This window comes from Dinoponera quadriceps, unplaced genomic scaffold, assembly GCF_001313825.1.
Source record: "Dinoponera quadriceps isolate SergipeBrazil2010 unplaced genomic scaffold, ASM131382v1 scaffold8544, whole genome shotgun sequence".
Classification (NCBI taxonomy): domain Eukaryota; kingdom Metazoa; phylum Arthropoda; class Insecta; order Hymenoptera; family Formicidae; genus Dinoponera; species Dinoponera quadriceps.
In genome coordinates this window covers 56054-74362 of record NW_014563549.1, presented here as the reverse complement: position 1 = coordinate 74362, position 18309 = coordinate 56054, and the positions used below count along the sequence as shown (strand labels likewise).

The following is an 18309-nucleotide window of genomic DNA, read 5'->3' as shown; positions in this document are numbered from 1 at the left end:
TTGGTATTCATAGGCGGATTTTATATTTAAGAACGTCTTAAGTTCGCCTTCGGATGTGCGATAAGTTGAAGTAAGACAAATATATATTTTCTTATTTTACCTTATTACTGCAGCTCAGCGGTGCAGCTACAAGGAACAGATCAACGGTCGTAATTGCAAACTTCGAACAGCTCTGAAGCGCGCTGTCAGCGTTGATCAGTGCTAACGAATTATTCTATCCTTGTCATACATCCAATAAGGAGTAAAAATAAATTGACGCTTTAGCGCTAATAGCGTGCTCTCCGAACGCAGCATCCTGGAATTCAGAAGACTCATTTCACTCTCAGACTCATTTCGTTGTGCCCGTGGAACTTCTTGACTTTTTTTCGACACCCTGCAACCCCAACCGTATCCCAATTCTGTTCCCCGGGGCTCAACTTCAATAAGAAACCGGTCATAGTCCTTTGTCTCGTGCTGGATCTAGTGAGATCTGGTGACGATCCAGGAGCGCTACGTTTTCACTGGTGCACTTCTAGTTGCACTTCTAAGCTGCGTTTAGGGGGAGCGCGTTATCTGCGCTGTTGCATCATTCTAATGGCGTTTTCGATTTCGTTGAATCTACGCGATTCAGGATCCTTGCACAACGTTCTGATTGGCGCGTTCTTAGAAAGTACGATGACCTCGAGTCAGCAGATGGAAAATGCCATAACTTTGTTTTACATTTACCAATGAAGGTAAAATGATCGCAATATCTCTCTGGGAGCTCACGTGTGTGCGTGTGTGTGTGTGTTTGTTTGGTAAGTGTCATTCTATCTTTGTCGTTCATTCGTGCCAAAGGATGAAGATAGAATGACACTTATATCGCGATGATACAATTTCGAGCCCGGAATCCTTATTTTTGAAATGATTACGTATACACACAACGTAGCTCGCGTTTACGTAAGTGTGTTTTTGCGCAAGTATAATCGTGTTGTAAAACAGCTGCGCAATGACACGTATACGCAACCGTTCGAAGAATAGAGACTCGGTTTGTGCAGCGCTTCTCCCCCACCGCCACGCACACAGAGACGCCCGGTCCATCCGTGTGACACTACGCACGTGTCACATGGACAGACGGGGAGCGTCTCTGATGCGTAGTGGAAAGGAAAAGACGCTGGGGTATCCCGAGCTCGAAATCATATCACTGCTTACAGCTGCTTGCGGTGTGCATGAGCGCGCAAAGAGAACGCGATTTTAGGCAGTGAGTACTGATCTTGGCGCTTCTTCGTTTACCTTCCACGATTAAAATCCGAAAGACCGCTCTTCCGCTTTAACGTCGAATAATTCGATAAAAAGAAATCTCGCTGTACAATTTGCCTCTACTCTCGTTGAAGGAAAAAGTCCGCCCTTTCAAATGGTGTTAAGAATGTTGTGTACGATGTTTCTTTCTGTGCGATGCAACTTGAGGAATTTCATAAAAGATACATCGAGTGCAAGAAAGATTTTGTGAAGTTCATTTAGATCGCAAACGTGTAAACGAAACGTCGCACGTGAATGAAGTTAATATCGTTTTTGAAAGTGAAGATTTTTCCTTTAATATGCGTACTTGGCAAGTGCGATACTAGATACTTTTCACCGAGTTATCGAATGTTGACTTCCGAGACCTTCGAATTTCGGCCCTTGTCGTCGAAAGGCTGTTTTAGGAAGACGATCGTTTGATTTTAAAATGTTACGTTGATTATTACGTCTATTATGTTCTTCTTGTCTCTGTGTTCTGATATTTATGCGATTTTAGTGCTCTGATTCCATTTTGTCACGGTCACATTTCAATTAAAGAGAGTAAATTAAGTTGACGCGACTGAACAGTGGATCGAATAGACGTCATCTTTATTTATTTATTATTAGTGAGGAATAAATATCCCGTCGTCATGAAACTGACGAATTAATTTTACAGGCAAGGTGCAGGTATTCGATTACTGCACAAGGTAGCAATTGAGGGGAACATGAAGCATCCTTTCAACAATGACAGTCACTTTTCCACGAACAAGAACCCTATAGTTTTTCTGGATGTTGTCGTCGGCCCCGAAAAAGGTACTTTGGTATGAGGTTATAAATATTTCGATGCGAACACTTATGTGACAAATTGTCAAGATTCATAATCTTGTCATTGTTATTCAGTGGGCAGAATCGTCATAGAATTGTTCAAGGATATCGTGCCACGGACCGCAGAGAATTTCCGTGCACTGTGCACCGGCGAAAAGGGCGGCGGAGTGAACGCCAAGAGGTTACATTACAAGGGATGTGTTTTCCACAAAGGTACATATATTTTTCTATCTTATAATCCTTCCTGATTACGTCCCGTTTACACGTGACTATTGGATTAATCGATTATTCGCTATAGCCATTCCACAGTTTATGATCCAGGGTGGAGATATCGTCAATTTCAACGGCACCAGTGGCGAGAGCATCTACGGTCCTTATTTCGAAGATGAGAATTTCCATTTGAAACACACAACCCCGGGATTACTCAGTATGGTGAACGAGGGAAAGCCGAACACCAACAGTTCCCAATTTATCATCACTTGCGTGCCTTGCCTGCACTTGGACGACACTAACGTAGTGTTCGGAAAGGTCATAAGAGGCATGGGCGTAGTATTGGAGCTCAATAGCGTGTCGACTGTCAAGGATATTCCAGTTGATGTGAGGCCATGTATCTCTTTAACAAACGAGACTGATAGTTTCCGTAAGCTGGTTGTTCAGTTGGACAATCGATTTGTTTAGGAAGTACGCATAGTGAATTGCGGAGAGCTGAAAAGAAACGAAAGCTGGGGAATGGAAGAAAATGACGGGTCCGAGGATGTTTACACACCGTGGCCTGAAGATTGGGATTACTCCTCGCACGTCGACAAACTTAGCGTAAGTCAATTTCCCGTGTTAATCCTTGCGTTAAGCGTCAGAAAGTTATACCCTTTTTGTTTCGATTTCTTCATACCTGTAGCATAGATACGTCAAGGAGGTAATAAGAAAGATAAAAGACTCTGGGAACCATTATTTCTCAAGAAACAATTTTGTGGACGCTGGTAGAAAATACAAGAAAGCGTTGCGATATTACAACTGGATGACGAAGCAAGCGGATTTGTCGGATACGTCTGACAACACATTGATAAACCTCAAGGTGATTATATTACTTAATCTGGCTGCCGTGAAATTAAGAAAAAGGATCTATCGCGATGCGATGGGGCATTGCAATGAGGTGAGTGAATATTCGGATGAAAAGGTCAAACAAACGATTTATTTCATGCTCTTTAACGCACAATTTAATTCAGGTCTTAAAATTGGACAGAGCTAATAGCAAAGCGTTATTTCGAAGAGGGCAAGCTTATATCGGCATGAATGAATATGAGTTGGGTTTAGCAGACTTGCAGCAAGCACTCCTGGAATGTCCTAATAACAAGGATATTATTCAGGAAATAAATAAAATAAAAAAGATTATGAATTCTTATTTAATAAGGGAAAAAGCGTCGTGTCAAAGGATGTTCAAACAATGAAACTGTGTTTTATACTTGGAGACTGCACATTACGACGAAAATTTACATATTGTTAAAATTATTACATTGATAACCATCTGCAGTTTGTTTAAAGGGAAATCAATGTGTGCGTTAGGTTGATGAAAAAAATCTATGTTTGTTTTTATTGGTACAAGAGTTATATTGAGAAATATTGAAGAAGGAACGAATCAATTTTTTCCATCAATTTAACACAATTATATGATCGCTCTAACTGTTTTACATCTAAATAAGAAAATGTTTTTAATGAAAATGTTATTTCTCAGTACTTATCGGCGTGAAAAGTTATAAATTTTTATATTCAAATAATACAAATTTTATGACTATTTTATGAATATTGAGTGAAAAATTAAAAATATTTTACGAATATTTCCGAAATGTAGAGAAAATTATATATATAACGTACTGTCTGTATATTTTTTTAAAACCAATTTAAAATACAATGTAAATATGTAATAATCGACGTATATTGTCTTTAATAAGACACGAGACCGTACAAATTACGGGTAGTTAGCGAATGAAAAATAAATACAACACTGAATATGCCTCTACATTCTCGTTTTATGAATGACTCTATCCAACCCGTATTTTCTATCTTTTTTTCATTGGCTATAATTATATCACGGTCGTATGTGTCCCTTGAAAAATCACAGGAATGAAGAATATAAATTTAAGCTCAAGCGTATCCTCTTGTTAAAGCAAACATTGCTATAAATATCTTGAAAGTTACGTTAATTAGACACGCACGAACCGTTTATCTCGCAGTTCACTGACATATCCTGAACTATTTTAAAAATTTCTCAGGCATTCAAATATTATCAGTAGAATATGCTGCAGCCGATACACAGTGTCAATTCAGTAAGCTCGCGTGTATATTTGCGGATTATTAAATTATTCATTCAACATTTATCGCACGCAAATATCGACAATCAATAGTCACAGAAACGGAGTCACGCTTCTCCAGTGTGATTCAAATCGTGCTTTTCAACTACTCGTAATTTCGCATACTTTTAATGAAAGTTTCTCACAATGTTTATTTCGTAAAGTTGAGTAATATCTACATAACAATCCTTGAGTAAATATCTACAGTGTACCTAAATGTAAAAGCTATTGACTAGATCGTACGACCTCTGGTATCTTTTCTAATATTTCAATATCTTCGGTATCTATTAGAACTAATCTTCCTTTTTTTTCCGTATAGACAAATAAATAAATAAATAAATAATTACTAAACGTGTATATATATGTATAAAGTATTGTTGAAAAAACTGGAAACCGAGGGGACATTGTAATTGCGTCTTACGGATAATGAATACATATCTTGTGCAAAAATGCTTTGATCCGAGGGTTTACGTTAATTAGCTTTCTCCAGAATTTAAGATGTAGTTTTCCGATGTGGTGAGAAATCACAGGTTTGTGTTCCGTTTCTGAACTAGATTGCACTTTTTACCGTTTAGAGTAAGACAAGTATACAGGGTGTCTCAGTTCTTACGACTTAAATTTTATCTGAGATTTCCTGAATAATTCCAAGTTAATTTTTCCATGGTGAAAATATCGAGGGAGGTCATCATTTACGACAGTTTTTCAGTCTTTAGCATATCTTTTCAGCCAAGTCTCAGATTAAAATTTTGTTACATTAAAGCACGTTTGAAATAAATCGGAGAAAGGAATTCTGTTGTCCATTGGATCGCTCGAAATGTAGTTCGCGAAAAGCTCGATTTTTTCAATCGCTTGTATCTCGGAAACTATTGGTGTCTCGGCATTTCCGTAGAGGAAAAGTTAACTTGAAATTGTTCAGAGAACCTCTCGGTAAAATTGAAGTCGCATGAACTGAGACGCCCTGCATAACTTAACATTGAAGGAAAAAGAAACAAAATTCAATCCTATAGTTCAGAGACAGAAGACAAACCTCATATCGAGGAGCAACGGCCGAACTTAGCGGGATGCTTTCTCGGGAACGATTCTATAACGGTCAGTTCAGTAAGATACATGCTATGCTTTTCACGATTGGATGACATATGCTTCGTTCTGTTGCCAACAGCTGGACGTATGGACGGAAAATTTCCGGAATTTCTTATTAATGATGACAATACACGGTTTACCGCATAACACAATAGTTTGCGCAAAATGGCTCAGATGTTTTACAGTCATTGACATAACTTCGTTCTCTCAAAAATCCCCCCCCCCTCTCTCTCTCTCTCTCTCTCTCTCTCTCTCTCTCTCTCTCTCTCTCTCTCATTTAAATTACGCTTTGTTCGGACAGAATGGCAGCTTATTATTTGTGATGAAAATATCCGTTTCGTAACAAAATTCACGATTAAAATTAACATCGTTTTCTCTAATATCGTTACGACTAAAATTACTTCTTTTTTGACGTTATTTACAGTGAGCATTTTTTAGACATCCATCTTTCTTCCTCGCGTTTTCACCGTCTTATCGTGATTGTGTTACTCACAAGGCATATGGGTTTCGCGAACTCGACTCATTATAGTTAAATCTAACAGGTTTGCTGGTCGTCCCCGTTCACCTCGTTGTCCTTCTCGCAGTTCTCGTAATCCTCCGCCACGTTTTCCGTCTCGATCAGGTTATGCAACTCCTTGCACAACGCCTCTTCGCACACCTCACCGTCTATCGCCGCGTTCTCGATGATGTTCTCGTAATCGTCTGTCGCCTCGTTCTCAACCGCTTCCTTGAAATCGGATTCTATTATCTCCTCGCAGCTCTTGAACATCTCGGGATGCTCGATCGAATTCAACGCGTCCGGGTTCTCGTTCGAATTCAAGATATCCGTGTTGACCTCGTCGTCCGTCGTGTCGGTGGACTGCGAGACCTTCTTCAGCACGCTGTCCACCAAATTGGACGCGAAGCTCTTGTTCTCGTTTCCTTCATGTATCGTTTGATGTATCGGTAGACTCTGCGGTCTGTTAGGACGCCCGTATGGAAACGTGTTTTCCTCACCGGCCGGTGTGTGCACGGCGGATATCTCGGTTTGAGTAGCCACGCCGTTGTCGACAAAAGCGGGCTTCGGCTTCATGTTGGACATGCAACGTTTTATCTCCGACATGGAATCTTGCAATTGCTGGACCTGGGTAAAGAAAAAAAAATGCAAAACATCAGAAAGAGAGAGAGAAATCCTGTCTTTCGCAACTTGAAAAACGCACCTGAGTATGAAGCAAGTTGCACGTTTGCGCGAGATTGGTAACCACATCCGTATTCGGTTGCAGCGCGTTGTCCGTGTCGTTAAAGGCGTTCTCTCGATTGCTACCCGGTTGGAGACTGACGACTTTCTTCCACAACGCATTAATCGCTTGCATCTGTAGCAACTGCAACTTGTGCTCGCTTTCCAAAGCAGTCCTCGTAGCTTCCATGTCAGTCGATAATTTTCTGTAAAAAATATTTTGTACATGTAATCTATATTCTATTTTAACCCATATATGTTTCTATAAAGAATCGCACGCCATAAATTAAAGAGCACAGACTTACTGGATGTATTTATTCGTTCTGATCATATCGATCGTTTTTAATATGTTAGTAGCTTTGCTATTAAGGTTCCTCGTGTGATAGCCTCGCCACATCCTCTGAATGCAGATGGCAGCCTTCTCTGCTTGGTCTTGATCTGTTGATGAAGAAATACCTGTTAATGATCCCGCGACTCTTTAAAGATGCATAGCCCATGAGTGCTATTTTCAGTATTTAGTATTTATCAAGCAAAATTACATTCCTGTACATTTATCTCATTATCTAAATAAGTTTTAATTTGAAAGGAAGTTGAAGTATATATATGCGCGCGCGTCCACGCGCATGCACGCACGCACACAAAATTACAAATACGAAAATATCAATTTTTATTTTTCTTATTAATACTATGTGTATCTAATAGAGATGCAGATAATAGAAAGCGGTATGTACACGTTTAAATATATGGATATGTATATATATTTCGTGTTATTATAAGTTATGAACTTGACATTACTGTATTTTCAAGACAAAATGGTCAATAATTCTGAAGTTTATGTATAATGTCTGCATATTAGTCTTTAATAACATAATATAGTTTTTCATTAAAATCTTATTCTTTTAGTTTAGAAGATATTAAAAATATAAATTCAGAAGAGCATGTTAATCTTAAGAAACACGTATAAAAAGTGTCGACATTACAAATATCTCAGTTCTCAAATGGTCAATCTTTTTCTAATCGTACGAGCAATGAGTTAGACAATATTTCAATGCACACGCAAATTTCATCGAATTTTTATTAAATTAATTTCACCTTAAAGCCTTCTTTAAAGTGAAATAACTTTTGATCCAAGCTTTGAATTACTGTCAAACTTTTGGTGTCACTTTTAAACGCAATGTAGATCATCTCGTAATTTTTTCATAATTTCGATTTACGGTCAATACGTCCTGAAATCGCTTTAAAACATCGCATCCTACCTTTATTACTGTCCTCCTGCCTTCTTTGAATAGCTCTATGCCGAATGCTGTCCAATTTCGCTTGACACACCTCGCTGTCCTCGTCGCTGCTCTGAGTACCGTTATCGACGTCCCCGTCTTTCTCCATCTTGTTCAAATTACTCTTCATCCTCTCGCCCGCGCTTTTCGGCCGCTGTATAATCCTGACCAGATTCGAGCCCTTCATACTCCTCTTCGCGGGCAAGGTTTTGCTCTGAACGTAATTGTTGATCTTCACACTGTGCGGACATTTGCCGGTGTTGGCGTAGGTCACGATCGGCTTGGCTATACTCGCTTTCACGATGCTGCTGCAATTCGTCGCGGAATTGCTCTTTATGAGCGCATTCGCTTTGAGAGCGCTCAGACTCGTCTTCGCCATGGGATTCACCGTGTTTATGATCGGTATCGCCTTCCCGTCACCGTCCAGAGACGGCTTGCTGGGTATCGTGACCTGACACGGGGAGCTCAGTTTGCTCGGCGGTGTCTTGGGCAAGATCCGGGAAAGGCCGGACGGTGGACGGAAGTCCGGACTCATCAGAGACTCCGGTACCGGCACCAGTTTCGTAGCTGCTTGCAACGGGCTCGATGTTTCTGCAGGGAATTTGATCGTCGGAATATACAATAAAATCAAAGTAGAAATTTTGCCTCGACTATTCCCTGTTTCTCACCATCACAATTTAAATCTAATCGACGATCAACTCAACGGAATTGACGCATTGGCCAATTGGCCGATTTAAACCACGATGGTAGAAACGGGCATGAATCATTGTCTTACCTTCCATGTCTTGCAAAGAGTTATTCATCGTCTTGTTGCTCAACGTACCGCAGAGCATGTTAGGATCCAAGCTTTGGGTCATCAGGTTGGAGTCGTGATCGCCGCTTAACAAAGCATGACACGAGGAGACCATAGCGTCCGTATGACAGCTGGATACCATTCGGTCCGGCGATTTCATTTTCAAATTTCTCGACGAACCTGACGGAACACCATTCGGCGCTGTAATTGACGTCTATCACGTACGACGAATATCATTACGGTACGAAATTCATTTTGTGCTCGAGATGTCTCTGACACCAGCGCCCGCCAGCGCAAGCATGCAAATGATATGTAGACTACTTAATCGAAATTATATACGCTATACAAAGAAAAGATGTGAACTATGTGTGAGGGTCTTTCCAAATCGTCCAACGCTACAATACACCAAACAAATAATTTTCTAAGTAGCCAACTCGGTAACGAGACTTGAACTTCTTTCTTTTCACTGGCCAATGGTCAAGGTTTGCGCTATAAAGCCTATAAAGAAGCGGCTGCTCAAGAAAGTACTATGCATGAGAGGTATAGGCATGTGCATGAATCCAAACCAATTGATTCTCCCACGTTTCAATTGTGTTGTGAATAACTGACTGATATCTGTTACAAACATGAGATATAGGCTGAAACGGACTAGCAATGAAGACGTGACATTACGTGACAAATATTGTACGTGTAATTAACATTTGTGTTAGAGCAAGTGTAGATAATTCGGGATAATTATTTCTTCACGCTGTGTTGAATTTCGGATAACTTCACCGACCACTTATTCGCTCGTTGAAGCACGGAGATCTCTCGTCACCGTTACGCATTGAAAGGTACAAAAAATTGCCCTTAGATTCTCGCACATTCCTAACTGTATGGTTTTACTCAACAATAACGATACAAATCCTCAGTCTGACTTATTGGATACCTTTGCAAGGGGAATGGCAGACACAGTACTTTGCTTCGTAAAATTTTGGCGATTGTAAGCATTTATCTTCATAGTATGTCAACATTGGCACTAGAGAAAACAGATCATAACTAGGATGTGTATACCGGGCTTGACGACTGGAAAATCTAGATCACTACTAGTCCACTTCTCGCTACTACGGATAAAGTTGAGAGTTCTAAGAGTATCCGCGAGAGAAACACATATATTTCCGAGTATTCGGCAATGCGAAATATGAAAGGCTACTAATGACAACAGCGACGGATTTATTAGACTCACTAGGTCGTCTGGGAGAATTTGTCCTGTTATGGCTAAGTCTACGTCTAGCGGCTGGGGATGGGCTCATCGCCACGCTACTCAAGCTGTGCACGCTCCCGGCATCGCTCTGTTGATTCAATTGCTGTTGGTGGTGCTGAGCTTTGCTCAGTATCAGTCTAAGCTTCCTGTCCGTTTCGTTCTCTAACGACTCCCCCGAGAGCGGACAGACGGACGCTAGATATTGTGCGAGCAACGCGTGTTCGCCGACGCGGAATTGTCTACCTCGTCCCTGAGAATATAGCCACTCTGCTTTCAAGCTGAGCAAACGTTATTGCCAATCAGTCTCGATTCAGTCCAGCTTCACGGTGAATTAATTTTCAACTTGTAATATCAACTACTGCGTAAGAAAGATAACTGAGAGACCCACCTTTCGATAGGATCGACTGCATAACCGTCGATCGATTTTAAGCTCATACACCAATTAATAACGAAGGGCCGGTAGTCAAACCCACTATAAACTATGTGTTAAGAATGATATGCTATTGTAACAACACTATGGTTAATATAAACTAACGTCCTTACGTCTAGTGAGTGTGAAAGCGAGTGTTAAGACACGTAAAAGTTACCGATCATGGTGTTTAACAAGGTAAAACGCTATGATATCACGCCAATGATAACGATAAAATTATTCTTTGCAGCTATAATCATGATATTAAGAAACAACATCGATAGATCTGGCTAACTTCTAGATGAGATGATGAAGAGCGTAATTGGACAAAAAAGGATACATACTGTTACCTGTTATACTGACACACGGATTGTTAGCAATTGAGAAATTCACCACATTCTTGAGATTAGCCAAGTGTGACATTTCATTCAAGTCGGTGATATTGTTATTTGCCAATGTGAATGTTTCTAGAGACGTGGGCAAGTAGCGCTCACACTGACGCAGCGTTATTATGCGGTTGTTATGCAGGAAAAGTTCCTAAAATATTGTTTATTTCATGAGAACATAGCAAAATTGGCATTGCTCGTCAAATCTTATTTAATGTGTTAGACAAAGCATCACAACAACAGAGCATCCGACTGCATCATAATCTTGCGTTATTATAATGAGCAATCACGACATTTTACCTTTAAATTCCGTAAATAAGAGATGTCTGAAATATGGCTGATGCTATTCTCAGATAAATCCAGATGTTCCAGCTTGATATTCGTGTGCAGATGTTCGATTGACTGTAATACAATCACATTATGCAATAAGTTATCGTAAAGTTGTAAAAATAAATTACTGGGACATTATTGGACCATACCTTGATATTGTTACCTGCTAGACAGAGCGTTTGCAAATTAGTCATGTCCTTGATGCCTTCTATTGTGAGTATACCATTGTTAGCCAGATTGAGGGTAACAAGATTATGTAATTTGGACACACCATACATCCGTAGTAATTGGTTTCGGACTATCGAAAGCTGAAACCGATAGAACCATAGAACATACACTTTAACACGTAACAAATATATATTTGCAATAATAGAACTATATATATAAAAAATCACAAACTTCGAAATTTCACCAATCATGTTTATATATTAAAACTTGCGCGTATTAAGATTTATTCAAAATATAATTTTTCATTCTTTCATGGCTTTGAAAGAAAAAGCGTCAAAACAGCTCGCCGCATTCTGTATGAAGAAACCTTGCATTCTTATGCACAGATTAACAATGTTTCTCACATGAGTTACTACCTTGGTAATTCTGTGATAAGAATCCAGATTATCAAGCCGCTGTAAGTCATTATCGTCTATAATCAACGTGCTGATATCAGCGTCCGAAGGACACCGGCTGAGTTTCTTGAGACCCTGGCCGCTCAGATCTAGAGTGTCGCACACCAGAGATTCTAAAAAAAGAGACAAAAGCTCCTCAATACGACTCGCAGACACGCCTACACGCGTATTACACGAGCGCGGCATCTAAACAGCGGCGACGGCAAAAGTCAAAGTGACAAGCGCGCGGAAAGCGTGTGTGAAGTCTCATCGGTGCGATAAATCGTGTAGAATTTGTTAAGAGCAAAATACGAGATCTCTCGCTTTTAGTATAATGTACTGTCGTTGCGCGATTAAATTAAAATGCATATCAAACGACAATTTTCGCGACAATCACTAACCCGTCGAAGCCATGATGAACACAATAAACTGGCGGACGCCGAGAAGATGTCGCAGTCATGATACCGGACGGGGGATCGATGTACACTCGACATCAGAAATTCCTCAACGCGTGAAATGGTATCAATCCAGAATGTACTCGGGCCAGCGCGTAGCGCCTGGATATTCGTGCATTGCGACTGTCGCTTATAATACCCGAATTTCATTAATTACTCTGATATCACCACAAGTTACTATTTATCTTTTAATTTTACGCGATTAATGTTTTATACACGTTAAAAACATTTACCAAGTGCTAATCGGTATATACTCAGCGGCACTTTTCATGCGATGAAATATTCATTACGTCTAGTGTACCGTAAGGTCCGTATCATTACACACGTTTGGGCGGTTTCCAACAAAGAACATAGAGCTGTTTCATTGGCTACGTGACATCTCAAGATGATGTGCAGCCAATAAAATGACTGCGTTTCTCGATGAATTTACCTGTTGGAGATTGTGAAAATCACCAGAGGTGGGCTTTCTTCATTTCTGTGCGAACTTTTTCTTCTTGTTCTTCGGCCGAGTATCCAATTTTATGTGCAGAAGGTGCGATACAGTGTAGTTAAAATGAGAAGAGTTCACCGGCTTTCGTTACGTGGTCTGATGCAGACTTGATTGTTTTGTATGTTGAACTGAACAATTTTCTGGAGATCATTGAGAACTACTGCTCGTTTTCTTAAATAAAACAGGATTTTATTTCGTCTAATTTACAAAATCAGGTAAGATCTCATTTTCTCTTAAAATCGTTAACAAAGTATTTCTTTATAGTACGCGGTTTCGTTCCGAAGGTACCGAGCACGTGTTTCATCATTTCCACGTGATGTTCGGACAAGGAGAAACGTGAAGCGATAAAATGAGGCTGAAGATTCGTTTGATTAATATTTGCATCAGGCACAAGTGCACAAACGTGGAGAATTTTCGAAACTACAAGAAGACTCAATGGAAAAGGTTGCAAGTGAAAAATGCTAGAAGTTTGGATATCAAGCAGAAGGACCTAACCTCTAAAAACAACAATAGCGCAACAAACTCTACTTATAATACGCCGACAATACCCAACAATTTCGAGGATGGCTTCTGTAAACTGTTTACGAAACCCGAAGGAGTATCAAGTAAATTTGATGTCAAGGTTCGAACGTTTAAAGAGTCGAAGGTAGACGAAGATGTGAATTCAAATGTAGAATCCAGGGTGAAGGATGTAAAAATTAACGATACCAGTATACAGGAAACTCAGCGATTGAAGGAATCCGAAACCAGCAAAGATGGTGAATTAGACGCTAATCTAAGGAAAGACGGTGTTAGAGTGAACGAAATAAATATGCAGATGTTGCCCAAAGTATTGCACGAACAATTGTTCGGGAAGGATGATAAGCAGAAATTGTCTAACAAAGAAATCAACGATATAAAGAAGCACTTGGGTCTATACGGTATAAACGTGGAGGATGCGAGTAGGCTGCCGGACGTAAACATGAAATTGCCAACTCTGGAGGGGAAGGATGTGGAAGAGCACTTCTACAACATCGGGAAAGCGCAGGTTAAGCCTTACCTCAAGATTATAAACAAGATAATGAAGGACATTCCCGAGATGCCGAAGCAATGGCTTTTCAAGGAAGGATGGACCAGATATACGGCGGATGGCGCAGAGAGTGTGGATTACCCACTGGAGGACGGCGTGATCTTCGACGTTGAAGTGTGCATGAAACACGGTTCTTCGCCCACCATTGCCACCGCTGTCAGCGATAAGGCTTGGTACGGTTGGGTATCGGATTCCTTAATAGAGGGTCGAGTTCCTTTGCCTTACATGATGGACACCGGCCAGACGTTCGACACACAATTATACAAAGAGAGTATGCTCGTTCCTATGGAGAGTCGCGGAGAGGAGTACGGACAGAAGTTGAATCAGCATCAGAAGAAACCGAAGATTGTCGTGGGTCACAATGTGTCGTACGACCGAAGTAGAATCAAGGAACAGTATTGGATGAATTGCACGGGTACTCGTTTCCTCGACACCATGTCGTTGCACGTGTGCGTCAGCGGTTTCAACAGCTATCAAAGATCGCTGCTGATGTCGAAGAAGGAGGACTCCGTGAAGGACGACTGGCAGGCCAACACTTCTCTGAACAACTTGGCGGAAGTGCACAAGCTGTACTGCGGCCACGAGATAAGCAAGCAGGCGAGAGAAATATTCATCGAAGGCACTCTCGAAGATGTTAAGAACAACTTTGACGTACTGATATCCTACTGCGCCTCCGACACGGTCGCCACTCATAATATACTGGCCAAGATATTTCCACTCTTTCAGGAGAGATTCCCGCATCCGGTCACCCTAGCCGGAATGTTGGAACTCGGCTCAGCTTATTTACCGGTGAACTCCAACTGGCAGAGATACCTGAAGGAAGCCGAGGGCACGTTCGACGACTTGAACTACGAGGTCAAGTTCACTCTCGCACAGAAAGCCAAAGCCGCCTGCCAGCTAATGCACGGTGAGAAATATAAGGAGGACCTGTGGATGTGGGATCAAGATTGGAGCACACCGACGCTCAAGTTGAAGAAGAAGCCGTCGACGTCCGCGGAGACGAGCGTGAGGAAGAGATACACGATCGAGAAGTCGAGCGACGCGAAGTACCTGTCGGACGACGAGGAAGAAGAGGAGGATCCCCTGGCCAAAGAGTTCGCGTACTTGGAAGAGATGAGGTATTTGTTGCCGAGCAAGATGCCCCACATGCCGGGATACCCAGCCTGGTACGGGAAGCTCTGTCCCAAGCGGAGCGACAAGGATTGGGCGCCGGGCCCGCGGAAAATCAGCACCTCCATGAGGGTGGTCCCTAAGCTGCTGAGACTTACTTGGGAGAAATACCCGCTGCACTACATAAAGGAGCACGGCTGGGGGATCTTGGTGCCTTACAACGACGATCCCGGCATCGAGACCGAACTCCCGTTGAAGAGTCTCCTGGCGCACTGCCCGTTGCCGACGATCGACAATCGGGAATTCCGGGACACCTCCGGCGACGCGATGACCACCCTGAGCGCCGACGTGCAGAACGACCTTCACAAGACCGAGTTCTGGCGGTTCAAGAAGGACAAGAAGCCGAGGACCGAGCCGTACGAGGCAGTGTACAAGGGCACTGCCGAGTGGTGCAACGTCGACATCGACAATTGCTGTTACTTCTTCAAATTGCCGCACAAGGACGGCAAGGGGAAGAACGTGGGGAATCCTTTGTCCAAGGATTTCCTCAACAAGTTCTCGGAGAACGTGCTGGCCGGGTTGGACGCGAGCGCGACCGAGGTGCTGAAGAACGCCCGCATGCTGTCGTATTGGCGGAACAATCGCGACCGGATCTTGTCGCAGCTGGTGGTGTGGTTGGACGATCGTTCGCTGCCCGGCGGAGTAACGAAGCTGAAGAGCAAGCGGATGGCGCGTTACGGCGCGATAATCCCTCAGGTGGTGGTGTCGGGCACGCTGACGCGGCGTGCCGTCGAGCGCACGTGGATGACCGCGTCGAACGCCTCCTCGGAGCGCATCGGCTCCGAGCTGCGCTCGATGGTGCAGGCGCCGCCTGGCTACAACATCGTGGGCGCGGACGTGGACAGCCAGGAGCTGTGGATCGCCTCGATGATCGGCGACGCTCATCATACCGGCGGGATACACGGCGCCACGCCGTTCGGCTGGATGACCCTGATCGGCGCCAAGTCCAACGGCACCGACATGCACAGCGTCACCGCCAAGGCGGTCGGCATCTCGCGCGACCACGCCAAGGTCATCAACTACGCCAGGATTTACGGGGCCGGTCAGAAGTTCGCCGTGCAACTGCTCAAGCAGTTCAACCCGTCCATGACGGACGCCGAGGCGGTCGCCAAGTCGCGCAAAATGTTCGCTCTCACCAAGGGCAAGAAGGTGTACCGGCTGAAGGCCGAGTTCCTTGATGACAACCTGCAGGATGAGCCTTTCACCTCGTATCAGGCGTATCAGGCGGCGAAGTTATACGGCAAGAGCGTGCAAGAGATGTTCCATAAGAGCGAGTGGCTCGACGGCTCGGAATCGGCCATGTTCAATCGGCTGGAGGAGATCGCCAGCAGCGAGTATCCGGTCACGCCGTTTCTCAACTCAAGATTGAGCCGCGCCCTGGAGACCAGCAATACCGGCGAGGAGGACAACTTCTTGCCCACGAAGATCAACTGGGTGGTGCAGAGCGGCGCGGTCGACTTCCTTCATCTCATGCTGGTCTCCATGAGGTGGCTGATGCGGGACAACGCGAGGTTCTGCCTGTCCTTTCACGACGAGGTGCGGTATCTCGTGCCGTCCAGGCACAAGTACAACGCCGCACTCGCCATGCACATGACGAATCTGCTGACGAGGGCGTTCTGCGCCTCGAGAGTCGGTATGCGGGACTTACCGATGTCGGTGGCGTTCTTCACGTCCGTGGAAGTGGACACCGTTCTGCGCAAAGAATCCGCCCACGACTGTAAGACCCCGTCGAACCCTCACGGGCTGCAAAACGGATACGATATACCGCCCGGCGAGAGCCTAGACGTGTGGACCGCCCTGGAGAAGTCCGGCGGCTCGCTGGGATGGTGGCACGATGCGAAAGATCGCAAAGCCAAAGCAGCGGACTCGGCCGTTGAGGAACTTTCCGCTTAAAGCCGTATCGCTTCACGTGAATCACGGAAATCACGACGTTAATTTTGTGTCATCGGTATTTTTTCTTTTTTTCAAGCGCGGAATCAATCTTGTCTCGCGACGTTCAAGGAGAGAATCACGAGAGCGAGGGAAGGTGGATTAAAATCGCGATATGTTTGGTTTAGTTTTGCAGGTCACGATGTTTAAAGCAACGAAACGCAACAAGCACATCATTTACGACGATCTGAGTGTACCCACGGATTCTCAATGCATCGTACGAATCCTCAAGCCGAGCGGCAGTCGTCTCTACGAAGTCATCAGTCCCAGTGGAGAACAGTACCTTGTCTCGATGCCTAACAGATATCGGAGAATGATTTGGGTGAAGAGGGGTGATTACGTCTTGACCGATCCCATCAAGGAGGGCGATAAGGTCAAGGGCGAAATTATTAAAAGACTTACGGAGGTAATTTTTTGTCATTTTATATATATATATATATATATAATGAAAAACAAAATTAGAATTTTCCCTTGCAAATATTGAATGGTACTTCGTATTTTTTGTCTTGTATTAATATCACATTTTGTAGAATAACATAAAAAGCTATCGCGCACAAAATTGCTGGCCGTCGGAATTTGATAAGAATCCAGAAGGGAACGTCAACTTGATAACGGAGGATGATACAAGGGAAGACGATGATGGGGATCTTTTCGTGAATACGAACAGGGAAAGGCAACGAAGCAATCAAGAGACAGACGACAGTGAGAGTGATTAAAGTTCTAGTGACACTAATTAACGTCGTATTCCGTTTTAAAGAGAAAAATAGTCTTCTTTTATATATTAATATAAATATAAAGGCTCATATACAGAAGTTTGTATATATTGCAATTCATATATATGAATAGTATATATGTAATAAGTATAAATAGTTGATGTGTCTCTTGATATCCTAGTTGAGCAGATATTGTAAAAACAGTCTTCTTTATATATTTTTCTACTGGTGCGTGATATGTATGCGCGTGAAACTGTATAATAAAACACCATTTTTGCATGTAATATCGATCCTACTTCAGAGTCCCCCGTTATTCACCGGATTATTCACACATATAATCGTTATCGTAAACTTTAATGGGGTGTATATCCAGGGAAATAAACAGGATCTGCAATAATTTATTCGCCATTAAGTCGGATCCCATTATCACGTTATTGCACAGAGTGTTATTAATTTAGGATAACAATTTTCAGTACCGTTTTTGTGGGAGTAAACGTATTTTTCTCGCAGAATTTGTAATTAAAAGAAACTCAACGTAATACTCGAAAATATAAAGATTTTTAAACTTACGATTATTAAGCCACTCCCGTTCCACAGGTCAAAACGGGTTCTTTGTGCAATGGTTTATACGCAACCTCTTCACCCCAAAGCTTTTTCAAATTCCTTTATTGCTTTCAATCAAGGCGTTTGATGTTATCGGATAGCTATAAAACTGTTATTTCCTCACAAATACTCAGGACGGGA

The 18309-nt window shown here is 42.7% G+C and overlaps 4 protein-coding genes across 7 annotated transcripts; 3 read left to right on the top strand and 1 right to left on the bottom strand.

Moving 5' to 3' along the window:
- Window positions 1-565: 565 nt before the first annotated feature.
- Window positions 566-3824, top strand: LOC106751212 (peptidyl-prolyl cis-trans isomerase D). 3 transcript variants are annotated; one of them, XM_014632052.1, is made up of 7 exons: window positions 566-713; window positions 1913-2049; window positions 2137-2274; window positions 2360-2658; window positions 2740-2874; window positions 2957-3211; window positions 3285-3824. In XM_014632052.1, exons 2-7 carry the CDS (start codon window positions 1962-1964, stop codon window positions 3504-3506), a joined length of 1137 nt encoding a protein of 378 aa, XP_014487538.1. In that variant the 5' UTR covers window positions 566-713; window positions 1913-1961; the 3' UTR covers window positions 3507-3824. The 3 variants fall into 3 exon arrangements, with proteins under 3 accessions (XP_014487538.1, XP_014487536.1, XP_014487537.1); XM_014632050.1 differs by lacking the exon at window positions 566-713 and adding an exon at window positions 992-1219; XM_014632051.1 differs by lacking the exon at window positions 566-713 and adding an exon at window positions 1226-1686.
- An 86-nt stretch (window positions 3825-3910) lies between these two features.
- LOC106751211 (centrosomal protein of 97 kDa) lies at window positions 3911-12187 on the bottom strand. Of its 2 annotated transcripts, none has more exons than XM_014632049.1 (12): window positions 12141-12187; window positions 11722-11873; window positions 11287-11445; window positions 11108-11209; window positions 10762-10958; window positions 10401-10484; window positions 9995-10290; window positions 8752-8949; window positions 7959-8567; window positions 7008-7140; window positions 6686-6908; window positions 3911-6609 (listed from the first exon to the last, which is right to left on the bottom strand). In XM_014632049.1, exons 1-12 carry the CDS (start codon window positions 12151-12153, stop codon window positions 6022-6024), a joined length of 2754 nt encoding a protein of 917 aa, XP_014487535.1. In that variant the 5' UTR covers window positions 12154-12187; the 3' UTR covers window positions 3911-6021. The 2 variants fall into 2 exon arrangements, with proteins under 2 accessions (XP_014487535.1, XP_014487534.1); XM_014632048.1 differs by having other exon boundaries at window positions 10401-10491; window positions 10766-10958.
- Window positions 12188-12757: 570 nt separating this feature from the next.
- On the top strand, window positions 12758-17067 carry LOC106751214 (DNA polymerase subunit gamma-1, mitochondrial). Its single transcript, XM_014632053.1, has 3 exons — window positions 12758-12899; window positions 12969-16871; window positions 16981-17067. Exon 2 carries the CDS (start codon window positions 13034-13036, stop codon window positions 16814-16816), a length of 3783 nt encoding a protein of 1260 aa, XP_014487539.1. The 5' UTR covers window positions 12758-12899; window positions 12969-13033; the 3' UTR covers window positions 16817-16871; window positions 16981-17067.
- On the top strand, window positions 16828-17788 carry LOC106751215 (probable RNA-binding protein EIF1AD). The gene is made up of 2 exons (XM_014632054.1): window positions 16828-17258; window positions 17383-17788. The coding sequence occupies exons 1-2, from the start codon at window positions 16968-16970 to the stop codon at window positions 17566-17568; spliced, it is 477 nt and encodes a 158-aa protein (XP_014487540.1). The 5' UTR covers window positions 16828-16967; the 3' UTR covers window positions 17569-17788.
- Window positions 17789-18309: the final 521 nt, after the last annotated feature.

Excerpts from the sequence above, each read along its gene's own strand:
- LOC106751212 (XM_014632050.1), top strand. The coding sequence starts at position 1,188 with ATGAGCGCGCAAAGAGAACGCGATTTTAGGCA. Across the intron at positions 1,220-1,912 it reads AGAGAACGCGATTTTAGGCA|GCAAGGTGCAGGTATTCGAT; the intron begins GTGAGTACTGAT and ends TTAATTTTACAG. Across the intron at positions 2,875-2,956 it reads CGCACGTCGACAAACTTAGC|CATAGATACGTCAAGGAGGT; the intron begins GTAAGTCAATTT and ends TCATACCTGTAG.
- LOC106751211 (XM_014632048.1), bottom strand. Across the intron at positions 11,446-11,721 it reads CTTATCACAGAATTACCAAG|CTTTCGATAGTCCGAAACCA; the intron begins GTAGTAACTCAT and ends TATCGGTTTCAG. Across the intron at positions 11,210-11,286 it reads TAGCAGGTAACAATATCAAG|TCAATCGAACATCTGCACAC; the intron begins GTATGGTCCAAT and ends ATTGTATTACAG.
- LOC106751214 (XM_014632053.1), top strand. The coding sequence starts at position 13,034 with ATGAGGCTGAAGATTCGTTTGATTAATATTTGCATCAGGCACAAGTGC.
- LOC106751215 (XM_014632054.1), top strand. The coding sequence starts at position 16,968 with ATGTTTGGTTTAGTTTTGCAGGTCACGATGTTTAAAGCAACGAAACGC. Across the intron at positions 17,259-17,382 it reads TTATTAAAAGACTTACGGAG|AATAACATAAAAAGCTATCG; the intron begins GTAATTTTTTGT and ends CACATTTTGTAG.